General features: G+C 46.2%; 2 protein-coding genes and 1 non-coding gene across 5 annotated transcripts in view; all 3 read right to left on the bottom strand.

Annotated features, from left to right (window-relative positions):
- Positions 1-12,741, bottom strand: part of farp1 (FERM, RhoGEF (ARHGEF) and pleckstrin domain protein 1 (chondrocyte-derived)) — a 52,747-nt gene extending 40,006 nt beyond the window's left edge. For all 3 annotated transcript variants that reach the window (XM_028980168.1, XM_028980169.1, XM_028980170.1), the window contains exons 1-2: positions 12,604-12,741; positions 10,713-10,891 (exon numbers count right to left, since the gene is read on the bottom strand). In XM_028980168.1, coding sequence (XP_028836001.1) covers positions 10,713-10,886 — 174 coding nt within the window. In that variant the 5' untranslated portion in view covers positions 10,887-10,891; positions 12,604-12,741. The remainder of the gene's footprint in view (positions 1-10,712; positions 10,892-12,603) is intronic.
- Positions 12,742-12,937: 196 nt separating this feature from the next.
- On the bottom strand, positions 12,938-24,538 carry kpnb3 (karyopherin (importin) beta 3). Its single transcript, XM_028980167.1, has 26 exons — positions 24,376-24,538; positions 23,043-23,123; positions 22,349-22,541; positions 21,980-22,082; positions 21,806-21,902; positions 21,605-21,709; positions 21,362-21,484; positions 20,942-21,062; positions 20,671-20,758; positions 20,461-20,567; positions 20,253-20,377; positions 19,860-19,949; positions 19,596-19,769; positions 19,292-19,510; positions 18,186-18,269; positions 17,894-18,026; positions 17,638-17,759; positions 17,459-17,555; positions 17,137-17,309; positions 16,942-17,053; positions 16,808-16,863; positions 16,604-16,726; positions 15,619-15,838; positions 15,040-15,268; positions 14,800-14,941; positions 12,938-13,829 (listed from the first exon to the last, which is right to left on the bottom strand). The coding sequence occupies exons 1-26, from the start codon at positions 24,451-24,453 to the stop codon at positions 13,743-13,745; spliced, it is 3,282 nt and encodes a 1,093-aa protein (XP_028836000.1). The 5' UTR covers positions 24,454-24,538; the 3' UTR covers positions 12,938-13,742.
- On the bottom strand, positions 21,152-21,290 carry LOC114791393 (small nucleolar RNA SNORA84). The gene has a single exon (XR_003750002.1). It is a non-coding gene; the product is annotated as a small nucleolar RNA SNORA84 (small nucleolar RNA).

Raw genomic sequence — 24,538 nt, 5'->3', positions numbered from 1 at the left:
CCTATGCAGTAAAATTCAGATAAAAGAGACTTACGGTCACAGATCCACATCCGAGCAAAGGTATCACGTCGGGATCACCATTTGTAAAAAACCACACGAAGACCATGTGGCGTGTAACTTTGTTTCATTGTTTAACTGTTACGTGTAGCACCAGATTCCAGGGAAACTCTGTACCGTCTAACTTGTATGCAGCTGAAATGACAATGAAGCTCAACTTGAACTTCAACTTAACCCAATGAGCTGCAGGCATATTAGATTTGAACATGTTACTTTCTTAATGCAAAATATAATTCATTTCCCTTTTACTAAGTTTGCAGTTTCTAACAAAAAAAGGGAAATTGGCTGATCTAAAATAAAAGCTCTTTATGTAAATACACTAGGTCTCGTACCGCAATTCACTTTTATCTCAACTGGTTTTAATCCTTTTGATCCGATTCACTGTGCATCGTTACATCCCTGGTCTCTACAACATATATACTCTGTGTATAAAACATGTGGTGGGCCCTCAAGATCCCAGAAATGATGTGAAAATTCGATTTGATTAATGAATATGTACACAGTCCCACATCATGGCACTACCGTGGGGAAGCCTTCCCGTCATCTCTGTCGACTCCGCGCGTTGTCTGGATGTGGGAGGGAGTCGATCAGCGGAGCTGTATATAAATATCAGACAGCGTACTGAAGGATATTTCTAGCCGGTGCATAATCAGCCTGGCAGGTTACATGCCACGATGTGGGACGTGGCATCAGGAGAGAACAGTCATTTGGACGCGGTCACCTGGAGACTTCCTGCTCCGTCTCCATGGCAACCCACACTCAGCTTGGCAGGCAGTCCACAGATGTGCACAGATGTTATTATGTGTTATTCACATAACAGGGAGTTTACAGAGGAAACGCAAACACTTGTGGGTCTGTTTTTTAACCACGTCATCTTTTTTATCTACAGTAATCTGATATCTCTTCCAGAGAACGATTTTTTTTAGTCTATTGATGCATAAGAGCACTTGGGAATGAAGCGAAAGTGAATTATTTGTTTTTTGTCATTGTGATGCACAGCACATGGTGCAATGTGTGGGGACGGTACCTTGCTAAAGGGGACCCCAAACCCATTGATGGTTCAGGATTTTGGTCTCAAGACCGCTTCCTTACCCACTAAGCCACCGCTGCCCCGTTGTGACGGCACCATTGGGCTGCAGGAGAGCGGCTGCAGCACCTTCATCGCAGGGCGGAGTCTACCACATGAGTAGCACACACTCCTTAGGGGACATTTCTGGAGTCACTGACGCTGAACCTGTGATAAATGCCATTATACAGACTGCAGGGGACAGACTCCAGCTTTCCCACAACCCTGCCATGGATGATGGAGGAGTCGATAAAATAATATGCACCTTCACAGCCCAACCAGAGAGTACTGAACAACACAAGCAACTAAGATTGATTGTGTAACCTTTAGTGTACAGTTACGAAATACTGAATGCATCTCATCTGTGAATTAAGAAGTGACTGGAGGAAAGAACATGTCTAACTAGAAAATATTAACCTTAAGTGGCTTGACAGAACGCCCGACTGAGGTGCCACCTGTCATGGCTGCCCTTGTTCACCAAGGGTGATGGTTAAAAGCAGAGGACACATTTCGATGAGTTGCCGTGTGCTGTGTATCACAATGACAATCACTTCGCTTTTTTAAAGAAAAGATAATAAGGAGAAACAGATCATGAGGACAGTGGGGTCCTATTGTCTGTGTGGGATATAGAAAGGTACAAACCTAAATACACACACATACAGTGGTCTTAACTAGTACAGTGGAGGAAAAGCTATTGTTTTACTGGCATTTAACAGAAATCTATTACAGGAGGACATGTGATTCGGAGCAATAATTAGCATAATAAAAATAAAATAAAATTGCAAACAAGAACAAACTTGTTTGCAAAAAGTTACAGTAGCTGCATAACTGTGGGTTAGGACCTCTAGTATGCACATAACTCACGCTCTCGCGTGCATAAACAATACCACCTCACCACTCGTCCAATCAAATGGCGGAACGGGAGGCAACATGCGGTACTGTGGGGCCGCTGAGAGGATTACCAGGGCAATGGAGGGCGACCTCTGCGCCTCCCTTTCTCCATTGTAGGATTATTACTGCGCTCATGGACCGTGCTGCTGCAGCATGTATAGAGGATTAGTCAAAATCAAGCTTTTCCTGCATGCACTAAAGAAAAATGCATTGTGGGACATTCATGCCGGCTGGTTTTTGCCGTAATGACCCTAGAGGCTAGAGGTTAGTGGTACATCAGTAATTATAAACTGATCCACCAAAACAGAGCATGATGTTTCAGTAATCTATTGTCCCTAAACCTGAGCGCTATGCTTAAACATTTTTTTAATCTTACTGTTACCGAAGCATCTGGACCCATGTTGTCAAAAATGAGTCCCCGGCAGGCAGGGGAGTGCCATCCGTTAACATGTCACGCTGAAAATGATCCTTTGTCACACTGCGGTGATGTGACCCGCCTACTGGGCCTTTCCACTGATGGGCTGGAGCCCAGACTTCTGGGGGAATAAATGGGGTGAGGGGACGCTGGTAGTGCCCTCAATCCCACACTAATCATACGCCTCACCTCAGATCTCCACAACATCCACACACACACACACAAAAACCTTTATGGGCCCCGGGGCTGGCGTTGCCAGATATTTCTCTAAATCTAATTTGCCAAAGAACAGCTCACAGGTGAGCAATCAGGAACCATCTAGAAGTGCCATTAGCACAAAATGTAAATGCTGTGAGTTGTAGCTCCAACTTGACAAAGGTCTGGTCAACACTTTTTTTGTGTGTGTAAATGTGTACTGTCTGCTGCTTCTGCTTAATGGGAATAAAAGGGCAGATAGGAAAAAAAAAAAAAAAAAGATGGTGTAAAAAAGACCATGAGGTGTTGGAGAAGAGAATAGAGTGTGTAGAAAAAACTCTTTCTCCCTCCACACAAAGCACTGTATTCAACCACTCCAATTTGATGTTACCTGGCAGAAAGAGGCATGGCACAACAGAGGTTAAAAATGAACAGTTTCTAATTTATTAACACCGGTAAATAATTATTGTAGTTACATGTGAATATTGAATGTAAAAAGGTACCAAGGTTATAGAGAAAGTAAACATGAGAAGAAAGAGTAAAGAGGGAGAAGAGAAAGAGAAGGGAAGATAAAAGTCCCAGAAGCCTTCCGGCTTCTGAGGGAAAAACCCCCCTGAGCAAGATAGCTCAGAGGTCCCTTTTCCACATGTGTGCAGACATTTATACCCCTGGCCTACAGGAAGTTGTCACTGGCCTACAGGAAGTTGTCACTGGCCTACAGGAAGTTGTCACTGACCAATCAGAACCTGTTGTTTCTGATGTCACGCCCCCGGTGCCTCCCATTTGGTGAAGACAAAGAGGGTGGGCGGTCCTGACGGCTGATACTTCGCACGTTGACGTCGGACAAAAGACATGTAAAAACCGGGGTGTCGAATCTTCACCCACAACCGTCGACACAGGAATGTTACACTTCCCCCTGCAGACATCTGTTATGCAAGACAAAGCAGGCTCCCGCGATGTCCATTCTTACAGACGGCCGGTTGATCCCCTGGGGCACTCGAGTATTCAGGGTCCATGGGGATCACAATTGGGTCATGATTGTGTATCTGCTTGCTTCCTGGTCAGTCGGGAATTCAAATGTAGCCGATAGTTGTGGTTCTGTGTTCTTTGTGATCCTCAGGCGTCTGAGGTCACCCTTGTAGGGAAACCTGTCTTCTTGGCAAACACAGCAGCATACATAGAATATTCAACTGGATCCAGGGCTTTTCACACTTGGTTGGGTTCTTTGTCTGGAGTGTGATGAGGTTTGCATACAGATTGTGCATGTAGAAAAACAGTGTTCATCGTACATTAAAACCAAACCAGAAAAACAAATGACAACAATGATCAGATACTGTAATGCAAAAAACATGTAAATATAGTGTGAGGCTTAAAATGATATCAGGGAATTCATAACTCCGCAGATTTGCACTGGCTTATCAAGTCTAATCAACAACAGTGGCCGGAAAAATAAATACAAATAAATAAATAAAAAAGTCCCGCTTGTTGCCATGTGATTGGAGAATTACACCTTTATTAGGGAATTCATAACTCTGCGGATTTGCACCGGCTAACGAAGTTCAATCAACAACAGTGGCCGGAAAAATAAACACAAATAAATAAATAAAAAAGTCCCGCTTGTTGCCATGTGATTGGAGAATTACACCTTTATTAGGGAATTCATAACTCTGCGAATTTGCATCGGCTTAACGAAGTTCAATCAACAACAGTGGCCAGAAAAATAAACACAAATAAAATCCCGCTTGTTGCCATGTGATTAGAGAATTACACCTTTATCACTAAAAGCTATTATTTGAGATTATGGCATTGTTGAGGTGTTCAGAGAGAGAAACAGTTTCACATAAATTTAAATTCTGATCCTAAACATGTTGATCATACTGAACATGAATTTAAAATAAAAACATTTAAGTTTAACAGTGCAATTTCCAATCCCTGATCAGTTATTATCAAATTGTTCACCGTGGGACATGGTTTATGATGTTCAATGTAATACCAGTAATCTAAAATGTCACAAATCCTGGTTAACAGTTTGGTTTGTGGGTTCATCTATTGTGCCAGCCATATCTACATGCCACATTGTAAGTGATACAGTAATTAGTCTATGTTCATTTTATACCTTGTCGGAGTGGATCTGGATTTAGAAATGCCTCGGTTTCTACGGTCCCGGGCTTTTAGGATATGTAGATCCTTTTTATTTAAATTAAAGCACATAGATTCTATTCTTCCCTATGCAGTAAAATTCAGATAAAAGAGACTTACGGTCACAGATCCACATCCGAGCAAAGGTATCACGTCGGGATCACCATTTGTAAAAAACCACACGAAGACCATGTGGCGTGGAGAAGAGAATAGAGTGTGTAGAAAAAACTCTTTCTCCCTCCACACAAAGCACTGTATTCAACCACTCCAATTTGATGTTACCTGGCAGAAAGAGGCATGGCACAACAGAGGTTAAAAATGAACAGTTTCTAATTTATTAACACCGGTAAATAATTATTGTAGTTACATGTGAATATTGAATGTAAAAAGGTACCAAGGTTATAGAGAAAGTAAACATGAGAAGAAAGAGTAAAGAGGGAGAAGAGAAAGAGAAGGGAAGATAAAAGTCCCAGAAGCCTTCCGGCTTCTGAGGGAAAAACCCCCCTGAGCAAGATAGCTCAGAGGTCCCTTTTCCACATGTGTGCAGACATTTATACCCCTGGCCTACAGGAAGTTGTCACTGGCCTACAGGAAGTTGTCACTGGCCTACAGGAAGTTGTCACTGACCAATCAGAACCTGTTGTTTCTGATGTCACGCCCCCGGTGCCTCCCATTTGGTGAAGACAAAGAGGGTGGGCGGTCCTGACGGCTGATACTTCGCACGTTGACGTCGGACAAAAGACATGTAAAAACCGGGGTGTCGAATCTTCACCCACAACCGTCGACACAGGAATGTTACACTTCCCCCTGCAGACATCTGTTATGCAAGACAAAGCAGGCTCCCGCGATGTCCATTCTTACAATGGACTATCTATTTGGCCCTTGTTGCTAGGATACATAAATGCAACAAGAATATATTGGATAGACCGGCTATGGCGCCACAGCTGAGAACTCTACTGGCGACATAATGTAATCTTCATACAGCTGCATGCAAAACCTTATGGACGCAGAAAAGGGAGGGTGTCGATTCTTCTGCTTTTCCACCACTAAAACACGAACGCCACTCGTTTCCTTTTACGAACTTCACCGTAGCTAAGAGGAAAATGCAAGCTTTCACACCAGCCAGGAGGGAATACAAAATGATCAAACGCACCACGTGGATAATAACATTCATAATGAGTGATAAGGTCATAACTGCAAATGGATTGAACCCTTTGGTTTCCTAGCAACAACTTGGCAAAAATGGCATTCCAGTAGTTAAATAAATATTAACGACCAACTCGATTGCTGCCGTGTCTTGGAATCTACGTTGCAGATTGCAGAACAGGAACCGATTGGGTGGCTTTCACAGGTCGACTGGCCTTAAATCAAATAAACATTTACAACCCTTATCTAGTAGTTACAGGGACAGCGTCAGGGACACGATGGTAGTAAGTAGGATTTGGTTCATTAGCGAGTATATTACCCACCAGGCTCCTACCACCTCTAAATAAACAGATGCCGATTACACCATACGGCAAAGGAAGCGTCACCTCCCTTACTAGACTCATTATCCAGACCAGGTACCACCTCTGGGACCGAGCCACTGGCATCAGACAGGACGTGTCCATTATTCATACGACTCCGCTTTATTTCCTGCTCGCTGAGAGGGACGCGACACAATAACGTAACACCAGCTCTGCCTCCCGGCCGCTGAATTATTTACAATGGCAGCGGTTACCAGCGTGGTGGGTATCAGCGTTGGGACGGCGGTGACATATAAACACATGAGCGGACTGGACAGGCGCAGACAGGCGCTGCATGAAATATTCAGGGCTGAAAATGCATTTTGAACGTAAAAATTCACCGCTGCTTCATTACCAGTTCATGAGGGGTCACACTCAGGCATGCTTTTAAAGAGGCCAAACCAGAGCCGAAATCCACAAAAAATACCGATCTGGACACAAACAGAGGCATAAACAATTCACAAGAGAACGTCTTTGGACTTCATGTCCGACAATTTTTACCACCACCGCAAATAACGTGCATCCATCCGCCACGGAAGCATCCGAGGATCCTCTATCGGGTTCTGACACTTCGCTCCGTGAACCGCTTCCATCTGGTGCCACAACCACAGTCGTGCACGTCTGGCTTTTCTACTTTCAGATAAGGCAGCGGGAGCAAGGGAGCAGCCGGCCGTGGTAAAAAAGGTCAAAACGGAGGCCGGCCGACGGCACCTGTACTCACGCTTCCCAGATGCCCAACTTGTTTGCGTAAGGAAAGGAGGCCGACGGCAGAACTCGGTTTTAAAATCATGACGTGGTTTCACTTTTTTTAACATTTAATTAATGCACTGCTCCATTTTGCACAGCAGTATTTGCACATTCATTTTGCTAGTTTAGCGCTGTCTGTCTCATTGTTGTCTACATGTTAATTTTTGTTAAATGTTACTCTTGCAATGCATGTATCTCATTTGCACTTTATGAAGCCCCGTTTGTCCGTGTCGCACACGTGCACTTTGTGTCAGTATGTAACTTTGTTTCATTGTTTAACTGTTACGTGTAGCACCAGATTCCAGGGAAACTCTGTACCGTCTAACTTGTATGCAGCTGAAATGACAATGAAGCTCAACTTGAACTTCAACTTAACCCAATGAGCTGCAGGCATATTAGATTTGAACATGTTACTTTCTTAATGCAAAATATAATTCATTTCCCTTTTACTAAGTTTGCAGTTTCTAACAAAAAAAGGGAAATTGGCTGATCTAAAATAAAAGCTCTTTATGTAAATACACTAGGTCTCGTACCGCAATTCACTTTTATCTCAACTGGTTTTAATCCTTTTGATCCGATTCACTGTGCATCGTTACATCCCTGGTCTCTACAACATATATACTCTGTGTATAAAACATGTGGTGGGCCCTCAAGATCCCAGAAATGATGTGAAAATTCGATTTGATTAATGAATATGTACACAGTCCCACATCATGGCACTACCGTGGGGAAGCCTTCCCGTCATCTCTGTCGACTCCGCGCGTTGTCTGGATGTGGGAGGGAGTCGATCAGCGGCCGCGCCGGTGAACAGATGGCACGGTGCTAATGTGGGGCGATGGAAGGGAAACCGTTATCCGCATTTCCTCACTATGGGTCCTGCCAGATCAGGGGTGGTCCCAGGTTTAATGAAGGTCCATGCAGAGCTTGCATGACAGTACGAACGCAACTGTCGTTGCAAATAATGATGGGAAATGTACAGTTCTAAAAAAAGAAACTCCAGAAAGAGACGTGGACACGCCCCAGGCGTAATGACACGAAACCCATCGTACGCACAGGATACCAATTCCAGCAACAATTACAGCTGACCTAAGAGGCAGCCGGAATATGCATAATTATACTTCTGTTCAGAATCGAGGGAAGTTTTATAGGCGCATGCAAAGGAATTATGCACACAAAGCACGAAGATTCCTTACAAACAAGGGACCCCCAACAGTGCGATGACCCCCATCCTGCATACAAATGTCAAGTGATAATATCAATAATATCAATGCAATGCAGATTGCTATATTTTGCGGGTGAGACCATTTACATGCAACTACTGCTGTGTTTTATTTTAACAGACTCATGTTTGCAAATGCTTATTATGGCGTTTAGATGATGAAGGGTTCCTGCTCCAATCTGGTTACACCAGGCATATTAGATCCTGAGAAAGTTTTAAACTGGTTGTTTTGGGGTAAAAGCCGACGGAACGCATGTTTTCGTGAGCCTGTAATGACGGGCACCAGCTACGGAAGTCTTGGAGCAACCTGTGTGCCAAATGGGGAAGGCAATAAAGCTGGCAAATGTAATGACCAGCAGAGCATCTGCGCTGTGGCTTCTGGCCAGAATCTTTCCATCATTCCTGGTTTGAGGGTGCCTTCACACACCTACAGGCTTCAGTTCGTTTGAATCAACTCAAGTTGACACAATGTTACAAACTCATCGACTGATTCAGACCAAAGCAAACGTGTTTAGAGGAAGAAGTGGACAGAGGACTGCAAGGTCTTTCCCGACGTGACGTGAAGGCGTATATGACGGCCCGGAGTTAACGACCACGCCAATAACTGGCACTGACATCAGCAAGTGATTCATAGCGCGAATGAAACCACGGAGATAGCGATCGATTCTGATCAAAAGCTTCTCCTTTTCCAGGAGTTTCAAAGGGTTTCCCTTTCATGGCATTTCATATGGAATTCATATGCGCTGAAAAAAATCCATAACCGAAATACACAATGATAAACAGTACTAAACAAGACTGAAGCCATTTCAGGATGGAACAGGATGCAGTGGTGGTTCATCTGATCATCCAAACTGCAGCTCATTGCGTGTTCCTGGCACAAGTCAAGAAATAACGTCGATGGAACGGCTGCAGTAGACAACATGAGATGCAAAATAACGTGAGATTAATCACATTTTAATTACATGGAATCCGGTTTACATGAAATGTCGTGCCTTTTTAGATGTCTTTATTTTTTTATTTTATACCCCGGCCCTTCCCTCCAGCCTGTGTTCCGCTGCACTTCCTGCCTTCAGAGAGACATTCCATTTCTCTGTGCTCCAACACAGTGTCCACTGATGAATTCCGATTTAATTCAGATTCTGTCTGTAATGGAACTGCAACAGGACAGAAATAACCCAGAGGGACAGGAAATTGTTCCATGGAAAAAATGTCGGACTACGAGCCAGGCTGAAGATGATAGTCTGAGAATCATAATTTTTTTTTCTCTTGTGCCACTAGACTTTCTCACAGAAGGTCTCTGTGACCAGATGGTCCCTTCCCTGAGAGGGCTGATCCTATGGGGGCTCCACAGGAAGCCGAACTGTATCCCTCTAACCTCTGGGCGGTTTGTGACATGAAGGAACCCAACTGAGACAACATGATCTAGATAACAAACATCACCCACCCTCTACAATAACACCCTCCTGGAATCTGGTCTTCCTACAGCCACTCATGCCAGCCCCGCCCATGCCATCCCAGACCACAGCACCAAAAAAAAAAAAAAAAAGACTTCATGACGGACAAAGGACGGATCATTTTTAAATGGAGTCCTTTTTGAATGGAAAATAGAAGAATCAGCCCCACTAATGGAGCACGTTTGCACAGTGCGTGCAGAATAAGGAAGAATAAATGAAACCTATTCTGGTCTGTGCCACCCGCTGGCCACAGACTTTTTTCAACAATCACACAAAAGGGCGTTAAAAGCAAAGCGGAACCATTTGCCGTTCCCCTCGTCTCGTTTTTTTATTCCGTTAAAGCGATTTCCGCACGAGCGAGTGACACGTGCGGTTTCTTTTTCGCCCGTTGACACGGCACGGCGGCAGGAATATTAAAGCCCGGACACAGAGCCGTGGGCCACATCAACGGGAGGGAGGAGCTGTACTGATCCTGGGGGTCCTTCACCGAGAGCGTATCGCTTTCCGCCCGGCCAAAGACCAACACGAATCAAGTAACAGGCATTTATCCTGCCGCCCATGCCGCCGCTTTCTCCCCGCCGCCCGCTGATTGATGGCAGATGCCTCAGTTTGTATCATATTAGCCTCCCGTGTGGCCCCCAAATGGCTCTTCAGGCAACAGCTCACAAAGGGCCCATTCAGAGCCGTTCCACGGGCGGCCCGAAGGGCCAACAGCCCCCCCGGGTGGCAATCAATGCGGCCTTCTCACATTACCACCCCGACCCCGCCAACATGAACTTGACCAGGAAGGAGTCTGGGTCTTCCGAGCGGAAGATGGAGGGCTCTTCCCGCGATTGTTCGTGCAGCGGCCAGACGAAGCGAGGACTCGACAGACGCTCATTTCACAGAGAAGAGATATACGCATCACACACCAAAGCGCTCGTTCAGCTCAGTTACTAAACTAAAATCAAGTGCCATAACGCAGGACACACGAACACACAACTTTCAGCCTGTGGACTTAATGAAAGAAACCCGAGAGACTCACCGACACATCGAAGACCTCCTGGGTGTCGTCCAGCATCTGGACGCGGATGGAGACCTGGCGCCCGGGCGGCATGGCCGGCGGCCGGCGCCCGGGCTCCAGCGTGCTGATGCCCAAACTCTCAGGCGCCCCCAGCCTCTGGCCTGCAGTGGACGGTCTGTCCTCGGGTTCCACCATGGTGGCTGCGGGGCGGGGGACAGAAAGGACGTCGTCACTCCTGGTGGTTCTACTGCACGTGACCTGATGTGTGCAAACTTCACTGCAACAAAACGCCGCTGCCTGATGTGTGACACTCTGGCAACTGTGGCCTTTTACACAAAACGTTGTCGTCATGGAGACAGGAGACCGGCCACGTCCCCGAGAAAGTCATGGCGCATTACAGGACGAGGACCTGATGCGCCCATCAGACTGCGAGGAGACAGGACAGTAAATCACATTCGCAAGATTCCCGCACGTTCTATGTTCCGCAGGGAAGTGAGAAAGTGCCAAATCTGCCATGAGGGGGGGGGGGGGGGGGGGTAATTACTAATTACAAAGAACGGGTCAGTCTCTACCTTCAATGGCAGCTTTATTACAACCTGTAATAAACTAATTAGCGGTACCGCCCGTCCACAGGCTCCGTGGCCAAGACCAAGGACGTCAGAGTCGCTCACCGTTCAAATAAACGTAGCGGTGAACTTATAAACGGCGTCTAATCACCTCCATTAAGAACGGTAAAAAACGAGAGATGTTGCTTCGGTCCCGCTGACATCGTGCACCGCTGTACTTCATCCCGGAAAACCAGAAGTGCAGGCGAGCGGCACAGAGGCATGCGGGTGGGGGCGGGGACGCTTGTCCCGTGGTGAGACGTGTAAGGACAGGCGACACACACACAGACAGCTCCCTGGTAATGCCACGATTCATTCAAGCCGCGGGCCGACGGGATTAGCTCCGCCCGGTCACACTTGTTCCTTTAAGCTTCAGCCTACTTCAGCGCGAGGTCAAAGGTTAACGCGGCTCGCAGCAGATTCTGTTCTAACATGCAGTTTTCCCCCCGTGGAAAATGACTCTGAAGGGGACACGAATCCGGCCGGTGAGCCCCGGTGTCTGTGGTGAAAATGCTGGTAAAGGACGGGTGGGAGGGTCTGGAAAGCAGGGCCCATTATGCCCCCTCGGCGGCCGAAGGAGCCAAATCCCTGGTCCCTGGCTTAATGACGGCTGACTATTTTAAAAAGCCCTCGTGGCATGTTCACCGTGTGGGACGTCTATTAAAAGCCCCAGAAATGACGGTCACTCGCAGGTGACAAACGTGTCCTTGTCCGGCACGCCTGAGAAAGGACAGTTCCCATGGGCGACAATCATGTTTAGGGTGTGTCCTCAGTCACCTATAACGAAGGAGCTACGGTGACACAGCCCGACACAGGCAGGTGACACCTGGACAAAGGCGGCAGCGCCGGGGTTGATAATTCACCCCGAAGATGCCCTGAGGTCCTTCCACATTTCCAAAGTGGGCGGGGGCGGCACCAGCGGTCAGGTCACAGCAGGCTCCACCCGACGCCTGGATCCTTTGACCTTTCACCTTTCACCCCGGGCGTCGGCAGGTACCGCCAGAACAAGCGAGCGACCTGCGCCCAGTTTACTCCACGCCAGCTCGCACAAGTGGTCTCTACCCCTCCAAAAAAATAAAATGTTCTGGCGTACTTACCGACGCGGGCTCCGGGCGGAAGAATAGGCAGCGCGGAGCGGTCAGCGCATCTTTTACGTAGCGAGGTGTGTGTGTGTGTGTGTGTGTGTGTGTGTGTAAATGCGGTCCGGACACGCAGCGCCGCGTGGCACCTTCGGCGTAAGAAGGGCGTCAGGAAGGAGGAAGGAGGAGGAGGAGGAGCAGGAGAAACTTGCTCCGAATTCCGCCTACCTTCAGCTCCACACGCAGATCCGCTCAGCGGGCAGAAGCGAGCGCGGCGGCCGTCTTCCACGTCGCCATGGCGGGCGGAGCGGAGAGGTGAGTCCACAAGCTCCGCGCTGGAGCCACTGGCGGCGGAACAATGAGGGGGAGGACGGCGCCTCCAGCTAATCTGAGCCAGCCGTCGACGGGGGTTTAAAAAGCGGTTCGGCGCCACCTGGTGGTTTTATTACGCATTAAAAATGTAAAAAGCGTAACACGACGCATGCTTTTATCGAGCTCTGTATGAAGCATTTCATATACTTAGTGGGCTTTTAAAAAAAATAAATAAATACAGAAGACCAAATTAACTTGCAGAAAGTGGTTTATTGGTAAAAGGATCTGAACCTCAAACCCGCTTGCTGTCCCTCCGAGGTGAAAGCAGTACTGAACCAAAAAAGGCTTCGTATTGAGAAAAAGACCAAGAGACTGTTGATAACAGGTCAACTTGACATTTTCAATAGGGGAAAAAAAATGGCTTCCTTGAATGCCTCCAATGTTCTCCATGATGACAAACGTGTCTAAAAACACCCAAAACTCAATTAAACTATTCCCATTCGTTTATTTAATGGTTGAGTATGCAAGTCAGACAAAAAGAAAGGCCATTTTCCTCAGATGCCCCACTGTCCTTCGAAGAAATAAGAGTGGTTGGAGGGGGCTCCTTTACGCTCTGTCACCAACATTCATGTCCAGTTCTGCTTGGTTGTGGGAATGGTCCAAATCAGGTATTAGACAGTCGGCACAATAGAGTACTTACATAATTGATAGGAGGCACAACAAATTGAACTTATGACTAAGAGGAAGATGTTAAGGACCCTCTCAGGAAAAAGGGTGCCTTTAGGAGGGGGGAAAAAAAGAAAAAAAAAAAAAAAAAGTGTGTGAGAGGAAGGGGGGGTTAGGTTGGCCTGTAGAGGTTGGACGTGCAAGCACACACTGGAGCAGGGGGTCCTGCAGCTGGAAACGGAGATCGAGACTTCCAGGACCGAGCTTCAGAGAAGTCCAAAAACACACGCTACAGCTCAGCTCGTCGTTTGAGGAGGAAAGGGCCAGTCTAAAAGAATTTTCCCTCGCAGGTACTAGGATTAATACGTGGTAGAAGGATAAGGCTTCTCTCAGGCGGTGTTGAGCAGGTCCTGGATGGCCTTCTGCTGAGCTTCATTAAGCGTTGATACACACTGTGTCCACAGCTCTCCAGACACCTGCAAAGAGGGTGGAAAAGGTATTTAATAAAAATTGCTTCATTTCTTGTTTGATTCTTAACACACAGGGGTCACAGTTCAACAATCTTCAACTTTGACCGTGGTGTCTGCAGAGTAGCGCCAATCATTTGAAGTGTAGCACCATGCTGCACGCTTACGGTCTGTGAAAGCCTTTAGCATGCTCAGTTGATTGAAATCAGACACAGCCATGTACTCAGGGACACAATGGTAGTAAGTGGAGCTTTAACCTGTGACTTCATTTGTGTTACCCACTAAGCTAAACCAGTTAAGAATCTGGGGTTTGAACCACAGTTGATCCCATTTTTTAAAAGTTTAACATGATCAGTTCTTTTGTTGTACTGGGAAGGTAATACACAGAATTGCACAATCACATTTTGGCTGCATTATTAAATTTAAAAACCAACCACCAGGGGGCAAAAGCATAGACTGAGCAGCAAACTAAATGGATCATGAGATGTGCACTGCTGCAAGAAAGTCCCTCATTTTGGGGTGAAATATGGCAACCCTAATAGATATTTACACCATAGATATATACACTAGATATCACATTTCGTCCTGTCGGCATGTCAAAACCAGTCATATTTGGTCTGGGTCCAAAGCTCAAAAAAAAAAAAAAAAAAAAAAAAAAAAAAAAAAAATCACGATTCTGATTAGAAAATGCAGAACTTTTGCAGCATGTATGGCTATAACAAGCAAAGAATCAATGCATAAATCATAAGATTATATTTTGTGTTACGAAATTGTGTTCAACAAAGCAGAACATCAATCTTCCCACAGGAAAGGCACAGATTCTGTTCTGACCCCTCTATATATTGTATAGTTCGTTCATAGTCTATAGTTCTTAAATCATACAAAATGCATCTGTATATGGATCTGCTGTCTATAGACACCCCAACCCAATAATTCACTATTAAAGACATTCTGCATACTGTAGATATAAAATATTTACCTGCACTTGATGAATAACATTGGCCAATCTTTTGCTACACCCATCTTCTCCTTTGACAGACTCATTAGCAACACCATCAGCAATGATGAGGAATATCTTGGGCAGGTTTGTATTGTCAGGTCCAAGTACAATAGGATTGTTGCTATACAAAAGCAGGACAGAGGAAATAAAGGTTACACACTGAAGAGGGAAGGGGAGGAAGTGACAGCAGAGAGGAGAAAAAAATAAATAAATACACACCTTTCAATCAGGTCACACAGGAAGTTAAAAGTATGGACTGCTTCCTCTTTGTCTTCATTGAGTGGCAGCCATGACAGCCAATGGGGAAGGACTTCGTTAACATTGACACACTCAGGCCGGTACCTCATAACCTTGCCCACTGCAGATATGCAGTTCTCAGTTGCATTGACGTTCTCCTTGGCTCTAGAATCCGCTGCTTGGATCACTCCCACTAGCAGCGGGATTGCCTCTACAGACAGAACATGTGTGTAAGAGGCCTGACAAAGTTGATTTTTACAACTGGTGCACCAACTAAGAGTCCGCTTGTGATAATTGGCTAATGAGCGATGACAACACCCAGTCAACAGTAAGAGGAGTCTCAGTCTTCTCTTCCAGTTGACTGAGGTGATAATGAAAAGCTTTCAATAGTAGTTACAGGAACTAACCACCTGGAGAGGTCCCCCTAGTGTCCCCACCCAGGCACATTGTCTAGGTTAAATAACACCCCCAGGTGGAATTATGAAATGCCAAGCTGGCTGGCCGTGTGCACAATAACAGCACCTAGTACCAGCGGGGAAACCGGCCTAGCCTGTACACTACCTGTGCAGAAAGGCCTGTAGCTCTCGCCTCCAAACTGCGCCATGACTCCAATTCCGTAAGCTGCTGCCTGCCGGACTTCCGGGCTGGAATCGCACAGGGACTGAAGCATGGGCTGGAGGAAGTACTCTGCGTATTTGAAGGATGAGGGACTGCAGTGTTCAACCACGTCATCAAAAATACACAGACCCCACTGCCTGTCCGCCCATGGCCTGTGGGGACACTGAGGGTAGGAAAACAGCAGTTAACACAGTGCAGTATTTATAATAAATACAAAAAAAAAAAAAAAAAAAAAAACAGTGCTGATAGTGGAGAATTAATGATTTTAAATGTCCCAAATTTATTAACCCATAATAACACTGATCATAGGCAAGCATGGTGCAGGGGTACGTGTCCCTTTGAGTAAAGTAACCCCTTAAATGATCAATTCTGGTGAATTCAGACATGAGATGAACAAAACCAATATAGACCTGTATTTCAGTAATCCATCCCTGCTTGACTAAATTAGTCAATGGGGTGGAATATCTGCCATGGCTGTTGCCCACACCAAAAGTTAGTTTGTACTTTTTGGGCAAGAGTTCTATGTTCAACATCCTCAGCAGCCATTTTCGGATCTCTAGCGATAATAAAAATGAACCCAGACTACGGTGGCAGAGGAAATAAACATACATAAACATTAACATGTGAAACTTTCACAAGCAGCGAAAGAATAGGCACTTGAGACCGGAAGTTTGTGGTTGACTGTCCGTGCAAGGTTTACAGGATGACAAACTGAGCTCTAAAGTGCCTTGCTTGGCTTGCTGTGCCTCTCAGATACAGTCAGATCACTGGGAGAACCTGCTTATTTTTCGCTGCCATGTCTGTACACCAGAGATCCTGACTGCTTATTACCCCTCCAACGGGTACATAAAACCACACCAATGGTTAAAAATAATTACCAAGACTTTTTGAAACCTTAAGTAACTTAAGTCACAAGAGGAGTACTCACAATAAGGTTGACTATGAGCTGCAGAAGCTGCTCAAACCAGGGCAGAACCTTTTCTTTGTAGCTGCTGAACAATGAGTGCAAGATGTCCGACACCTTGGTGAGTATGTACACATCATTTTCATCCTAGAACGCAAAAAATTATTCAGAAATGACAGTCTGGGCTGAAGAACTAAATCAGTACTGCTGGGCTGAAGATCTACTCACTTCATCTTGCAAAGTTTCCTCCACTTGCTCATCATAATCTTCATCTTGTCTTTTGGCTTAGAGGGACGAATAAATAAATAAATAAAATACATCCTACTAAATATGCTTTAAATAAAACTTGTGAAGAGACTAACCTTGTCTTAACTCCTGGTTCTTAAAGTGCTCCTCCAGCTTGCCCTTCAGAATCCCTCCCAACTCTTCAAAGTGCTCATTGTTCAGGCAACCATCTCCCATTAGTTCAATGCACTGATGGGAGAGAAAAACAATTGCTTTTGGGACCACCAAAAGGCAAAAAAAAAACCACAGAAACACTTGATAAGATGCACCACCTTGGCAAACGAGTGCATGATTTCTGACAGCACATCGGAGTCTGGCTCTGTGCCGATGGCCTTTATGAGGGCGTCACACATGAAGTGCCACATCTGTGTGAGGTACTCTGGTCCACGCACCCGGGCACACTCCAGGAGCAGAGGCATGGACTCTGCAGCAGCCACTCGCACACGTGAATACAGTTAAAGAAAACCAGTAACAAATTGACATGATCGCTCAAACCTTGGAGTTCAAATACCATAAAAAGTTCACAAAAGCAGGAAGACAAAACGCTCTTTGCATTGCCTTCATTTCAGCTTGTAGTCATTCTTTCAAGGATATCATCGTGAAAGTAGAACTTCAGAAGAGGCACCATCAGCTTCACCACTTGCTCTGTGTACTCCACAAAACCTTCCTTCAGTTCCTTGGCATAACACACCTTAGAACATTTGGGAAGCAATTTAAGACTTCAAAAGCACCCCACTTTAAAGGAACAGTATGAACATTTAAATTGAACTTACCAACATCTGACAGGCTGTAGCTTTCTCCTCCAGACCAGCTGTTTTGATGCCAAAGCTCTGTTGATCTCCCAAATTCACAAACTCCCAGCCATCATCCTCAGACATGTTCTCCATATCTTGGGCTGATGAGAAAACACAAAGGGGACTTCAATTGAAGTGCAGTGCTTTTCATGGAGCGGAATGCAGTCTAGAACTTTCAGAAACGTTTCTTGAGACAAAAGCACAGAATCATACAATTCTATGCTGTTGCACTCACTGTCTAGGAGGGCCACTTCAGGCTTGATTGAGGCGGTTTTCATGAGTGGACCCATGACCACAGGAAGGTACTGCTGGAACTCTTTACCCAGAATCTTGCACATGCGAGCCCAAGCGGAGATCATGTATGAGATCTGCAGAGAAAGGGAGACTGAAGCAGGTCCACTAAAGGTTTTATGCCTCAACTACCAGAGTTCCAATTAGCAAGAATAAAATAAATAAAAAAAACCTTGCTCAACGCAAACTCATACAAAATGGCAGCCCATTAGAAACATCTCCAAAATTGAGCTCACCTGTGGGTCGTCATCCTCCAGGTCGTTGAAATCAGTCTGAGTTTTGAGGAGCAACTGCATGACTGCAGAGGCATCAGGCATAAACTGAAAAAGAAAGCAGCACATTTAAAGGGATCAACTACAGAAAACTGGAGAGAAGACGCGACAAACGGACCCGAACCTGGTGCAGGCCACAAGCAATTTCAACTCATGGCAAATTAAGTGAAAGGTAACTAGTAGGGATGCTCATTTCGATTAAATTTTCCAAACCGACAACCGCTGTTCTTTAACCAAACATTAACCGTTAAGTGGTCAGATGAGAATATGGTCACGGCCAACCTCACCTCCAGCCCACCAGAGGGAGCAAGATCAGACCAGGAGACAGCGGCCCGGAAGCAGAAGTGAGCGGAACACACGTTGACATCAAATTAGAGTTAAATGAAAATAGAACTGAGGAGTGTCTGATTAAATATGTGAACTTTCCCCCAGTTATTTTGCAATGGGCGAAGAGCAGCACAAAGAACATATCAAGAACACAATCTGGATTCACAGTCAAATTTCACACCTGTTGCATTTGACAAAAAACATTTAATATAAATAAAAAGAATAAAATAAATAGAACACTAAATATTTTAACTTAAAGATTACAAAATGAAAATATGTTTTAGCTGCAAGGTTCTCAGCTTGATATACTCTGTAAGCAGGACAGCTGAATTAACATGCCAGTTCTCATCTATGTAGTGGCAAGTTATTGTTATAGAGCTTTCCATTGTAAGTGCAGTCAAGCAGGCAGTCGTAAGGGCCACAAACTTTGTGCAATTGAGTTTTGTTTCAAGCAATTTTTCCCCTCTCCTCAAAACAGGCTTCAATTCTACGGGTAATAGTAGGTCTTTGATGGGATATCATGATGAGTTAAATAGCATGTGTGTAGCATATTTATGCCACAAAACTTTATACTAGTAATAATTTAAAATATATAAACATTTAAACCATTTAATTGATAATCAGTCAAAACTAATTTTCAGTTAACTGTTAAACGGTCAATATGAGTATCCCTAGTAACTACCTATGCCTGCTTGAAGACCTAAGGCCATCTATTCACTGGGAGCAGAGCAGAGCATGAATACCTTCTCTTTGCCTACAGCCAGACCGATCAAGCTGATGCACTCAATGGTCTTCCCTCGGAGCAGGCGCAGCTCCTTCTGCACAGCGTTCTCCACAATGTGCTTGAGGGAGGGCATGAAGAGGTCGTAGTAGGGCACAAACTTCTCCTCCGCTGTGTCAGCTACGGAGGCGATGGAGGTTACCACCTGCTCTAGTACCAGCTTGGTGCCCTTTTGAATTAACTGCAAAAAGAGAGAATGGCTTAAAGGGTTTAAAAGAGAAGGGTTTAATAAAAAAAATAAATAAAATTAAAAAGTAGTCACCCACCTCTTGCAGTTTGGCTACCATTATGATGTGCAGATGCTGGACCAGGTTTTCAAGGTAGGGGATGAGCAGGTTCTTCGGGCAATCCTCTGTGAAATTGATCAGGGCAGCTGCGGCGTGAGCCTGGACCCTGGGGTTCGTCTGGTCCTCCATGGTCTGGAGCAGGGCTGAGATCACCTGATTGCAGCGAGGAGGAGGAGGAGAAACGTTGGAACGAGAACCATATAAGGATGAATAGACAGAACTGGGATGTTGGGCTGAATATACCTTATCATGAAACTTCTTCTGAAAATTGGGGGCAAAGTCAGTGGCCATCTGTCCAATGGCGTTGCAGGCAGCATAACGGACTCTAGGATGCTGAAAAGTAGGAGGAATAATGTTTTTATAATAATAAAAATGATTTAAGACATCTGTGTGTTAGACAAAGCGTGAAGTAAATAAAATTGAGTGATTGCTTTGTGATTAATTTGCAGGGAGTGAAGCAGGCTAATGGTATCTACATAACCACAATGACCATATTATATCATAGTGTGGGGTAAAATGCAGGAGAGTTAAGCAAATGCCAAGAGACTTTAGCAAATGCATTTACATCCTACACAAAGCTATACAAATGAAGACTACTTTAGATCCAGCAAGACCACAATCTATTGGGACACTTACAGGATCCTGGCAGAAAAGCAGCACAAAGTTGACGATCTCATTCAGGATGGACTCCATCTGCTGGTGGCAGCCTTCTCCAATGGCAGAGAGTGCCATTAATCCAGCATGGCGATACTTCCAGTCAGCTAAAGGAGAGACGGCCCACTCATTTGCTACATACAGAATAGGTACAGGCAAAACCAGCTCTGTGTTCTGCGTATGTACTCACGGTTCTGCAGCATTTGCATGATGTGTTGTTTGATCATGGGCAGCACAATCTTGCCTCCCAGCCCACAAGCAATCCTGTCCAGAGCGCTTTCTCCCGCTACGGCATTACTAAGGGACAAAGTAAATCGATGTTAGAAGACTGGACAGTAGAATAAGTATGTACTAGCAGATGCTGAGCCCTGCCACGAAGCAGGGAATGTTTCTTGCCTACCTGTCGAAGTCATCGTCCTCCAGCTCATCGGCCATGGCCCACTCTTCATCCTCTTCCAGATCAACCATCATGGCCAGCATTTGTGGCACTTTAAAAATAATTAAAATAAAACATTGACCCAACACCCAGCAGTTCACCCACAGTTCTGAATTGACTGGGTTTATCCCTACAGTCTAATGCAGTCAACACTGCATGTTTCAGAACTTTAGCTATAATTAAATAATCATGCTGCTGCATTACAGGCCACTTTGTGAATCCCGCTTCTACTTACCACTCTGTGCTACAATAGCAGTGTGTTTCCTCAGCATGGCAGCAGCAGTCTCTGAGAGCGTGACTATGACCTCGAGAGCAAGCTGTCTCTGCATGTTGGTCAGGTTGGTGTCTGCACACAGCTGCAGGAGACAACTACAGCTTAAAAACGGTCATGAGACCCACCACAGATAACACGAGTCTCACAGAAGGCTGCCAGTCATCCACACACTTATGTCTCTGTGCCCGGGCTATGATAACGGCATGGTGATGCAGCTACCATGCATTAAGCGACAGAGCTTCATTTAAGCCTGTTTGTCAAAAAACCCAAAAGATCAGCACGGTAAAGCTGCCTTCAGGAACCACCAGGCATTGACTAATCTAAAAATGTTCAATCTTTCACACCACCTCAGCCACTGACAAAGTGACACCACAGACTGACCTTTAAGCTGAGCTGGAGAGTAGCCTCAAGGTTCGGGCGCAGATACTTGGGTGCCGTATCTGCAATCTCCACTAGTGACTTCAGCACAGAGTCATCACCTTGGTAACAGGACTCATTCACCGCCTACAACCAAGGATGAAGGTTCAAAATTATTTTAAAATGTCACTTATTAAAAAAAAAAAAATAAAAATAAAAAAAAAAGTGGGCTTTAAGGAATCCCTAAACGTAGGAGGCTAAGGACACCTGTAGAATGCCAGGAAGGAGGTCAGAAAAGTGCTTCAACAGGGCGGTGTTGCTCTCATTGGACAAGACGAAGGACGCGGCAGCACGAGCAGCAAGGGTGCGAATCTGAAGTAAAAAGCAATTAAAAGGGGGAGTCGATCAGGTTTAACATGATAGGTAGTTTTTTTAAAAAAAATAAATAAAAAAAAATCTTAAACATACCTGTGGATTTTCCTGGTCCTGCATACACTGGACCAGCATGCGCTTGATCACTTCCAAGTAGTGCTGCTGCTGGTTGCCGAAGATCCCAGGGAAATTCCTGTACGTGACGATACAAGATACAAACCCATTAAGACGATTGACACGCGCGCACACAAAAAGAATCACGACACTTACCAGAAAATGTGCAGGGCCGCCTCCCTGAGGGCCACGTCCTGAGAGTTGACCGAATCGAACAGGAACTTGAGGACCTCTGGCCACTGATTGTTGCCATCGTCGTCTTGAGTTAAAAGACACGAGAAGAATTGAATGTCAGCCGCAGTTTGGGTGGGAAAGACGCAGGGGTCTCTGAAAGCTTTTTAATGTCTGCACCATTATCAATTTCTAACCACAGAAAAATAATCAAATATTAATGTATTATTACTTAATATGTGGACAGGTAATTAGCCCTGGTTAGCACCAACAGTAACTGTTTAATTAGCTGTAAAATGTTAGTGTAAGAACCCTCACAGGTCGTGACAGCGCCTGGACTAGATGCGTACTCACCAATGAGGTTGCGGGACAGCTCAGCGGCGACGTCGCACACCTTCTTGCGGATGTTGGAGGAGTTCTCGGCCTGGATGCAGTTCAGCAGCTCCGTCTTGATTGCGGTCTGGAGCTCCACGGTGAGGCCGGGGTAGATTTCGTCAAAGGCGGACGACAGCAGCCGGCGCAGCAACACCGCCGCCATCTGTTTGACCTGCGAGGTAAACAGTCAGTCAAGTCTGGCATTGGAGCAGCCAATCAAAATAAAATAACTAAGAGGCTTCAGCAGTGCAGACCACCAGAAAACGTGTTCCGCACATTCTTTACGCTGCTTTGAGGGGCATTCCGGGACACATGGCGGCAGAATTCGACGTAGGACACACTGCTCTTGTTTCTCTGATCTATTAATAATCGGAGGTCAGAACGCTGGTGGGACCGGGAGCTTGGAGGGATGCTGGAGCAAAGTCAGTCTCACGCCGCGCGGACAGAGCCATGCGGCAGTAGTTAACAGCGGGGCTGAATATTACACCCTCAAACACCAGACAAAACTTGACGAGGCCAAAAGAAGCCGTTTTCTATTAAAAATGGGTAAAATATAAAATGCAGCGTATCGTTTTATATTATTCGTGAATAAATTTAATGTCATGATAGAGAGAAATGATAACGCGCCACAAGAGCAGACGAGATTTTGGCAGCGTTCTCAAACGCTACACACCTCCTCCGCTGCGGCCGCATCATGGACCGCCTGGAGCAAGAACGTGATCTTCGTCTGACCCGGGATGTTCTCGTAGGTTTCCTGCAGGAAAGAAGAGAGTGACGTCAGGTTTGGATACATTCTGTGGCAGCTCCAGTCATGAAGGCAGGTGACACGGTGGAATCCTGGTGCTGACACCTCTGGAATGCTGCAGGAATGTCTTGCAGCCACGTGGGGTAAAATAGTCTAGTGGTTAAGGAGGTGGCCCCGTAATCTGAAGGTTGCCGGTTCGAATACAGAGTGGCCAAGGTGTCACTGAGCAATGCACCGTCCCCACACACATCTCGCGGGGCGCCTGTCATGGCTGCCCACTGCTCACCAAGGGTGATTGTTAAAAGCAGAGGACACATTTCGTTGTGTCACTGGGCGCTGTGTTGCACAATGACAATCAAGCGATCAAGCACGACATTTAAAAGTCTGCTCCAGGGTCTTCAAATCGTGCATGACGTGTCATTCATAGACATTACAGAGTTTAACTTTAAAACTGAGACAAAAAAAAGAAAAAGACAAAGAGACCAAATCCTCCCCCGTCAATGAGCTCGCTGCTCACGCCGCGTCTGCCGGGCGCGGATTGCGGCGGGCATTAGCCGCTCATTGTCGGTAATAAAAGGAAAGTGCTGACCGCTCAGGGGATGAGCGCGATAAGATCCGGTGTGACGGACACGGCCTGCTGGCCGGGGATTTAAAGTAATAATGACAAAAATATACATCTTCCCTCGTTTAACCGCGCTGCTATTCAACGCGTTTACAGAAACGTAGCAGCGACCTGCGGAGATAACGAGAGGTTTAGGAACGTTCAGCCTCGCCGCAGCGCTGATTTTTATTTTACAACTTTAACCCGCTTCTTTGGTATAAGGTGGCGCTAGAAAAACACGCCGCCAGGCGGCTAACGAGCTAACAGGCTGCCGACGCACACAACCTCCGCGGCACTAAAACACTCCAGACCGGCCGCGACCGGCGCGAACATTGCGACGAGTCGCGTAGCAGTTCGCGTTAAACGAACAGGACCAACACGGCACAAGTTTACGAGGCGCCAGAGGTGCTAACGGCTAGCGGGCTAGCTAGCTAGCTTAGCGGCACAACACTGCGGCCGGCCGCGCAGTGTCGGCGCGGGAGCGAAGCGTGTCGTTTTAGCGGCGGCGAGACGATCCGGAGGATCAGCCGGGGGGGGAGACGCGCCGCGTTGACCGCGGCCGACAGCGCTGGCGGGCCATCGGCTGCGGGACCAACGTGCACGGGCTCCACACGTGGGACGGGCCACGGCGACGCGGCCGCTCCGGCGGGGCTCGCGTACCTCCGACTGCTTCCGGGCGGTGTTGTCGGGGCTCATCAGGTTCCCCAGTAGGAGGTAGAACTGCTGTTGCTCCGCCATTGCAGCAGGATCCAGAGAGAGAGCGGACGCCGCGAGAGGAGGGAAGGTAAGCCGGCAGGCGCTCGCCGGACACGGAGACCTAAAG

Source organism: Denticeps clupeoides, chromosome 5 (assembly GCF_900700375.1).
Source record: "Denticeps clupeoides chromosome 5, fDenClu1.1, whole genome shotgun sequence".
NCBI classification, from domain to species: domain Eukaryota; kingdom Metazoa; phylum Chordata; class Actinopteri; order Clupeiformes; family Denticipitidae; genus Denticeps; species Denticeps clupeoides.
This window is presented reverse-complemented; position numbering and strand designations above follow the sequence as displayed.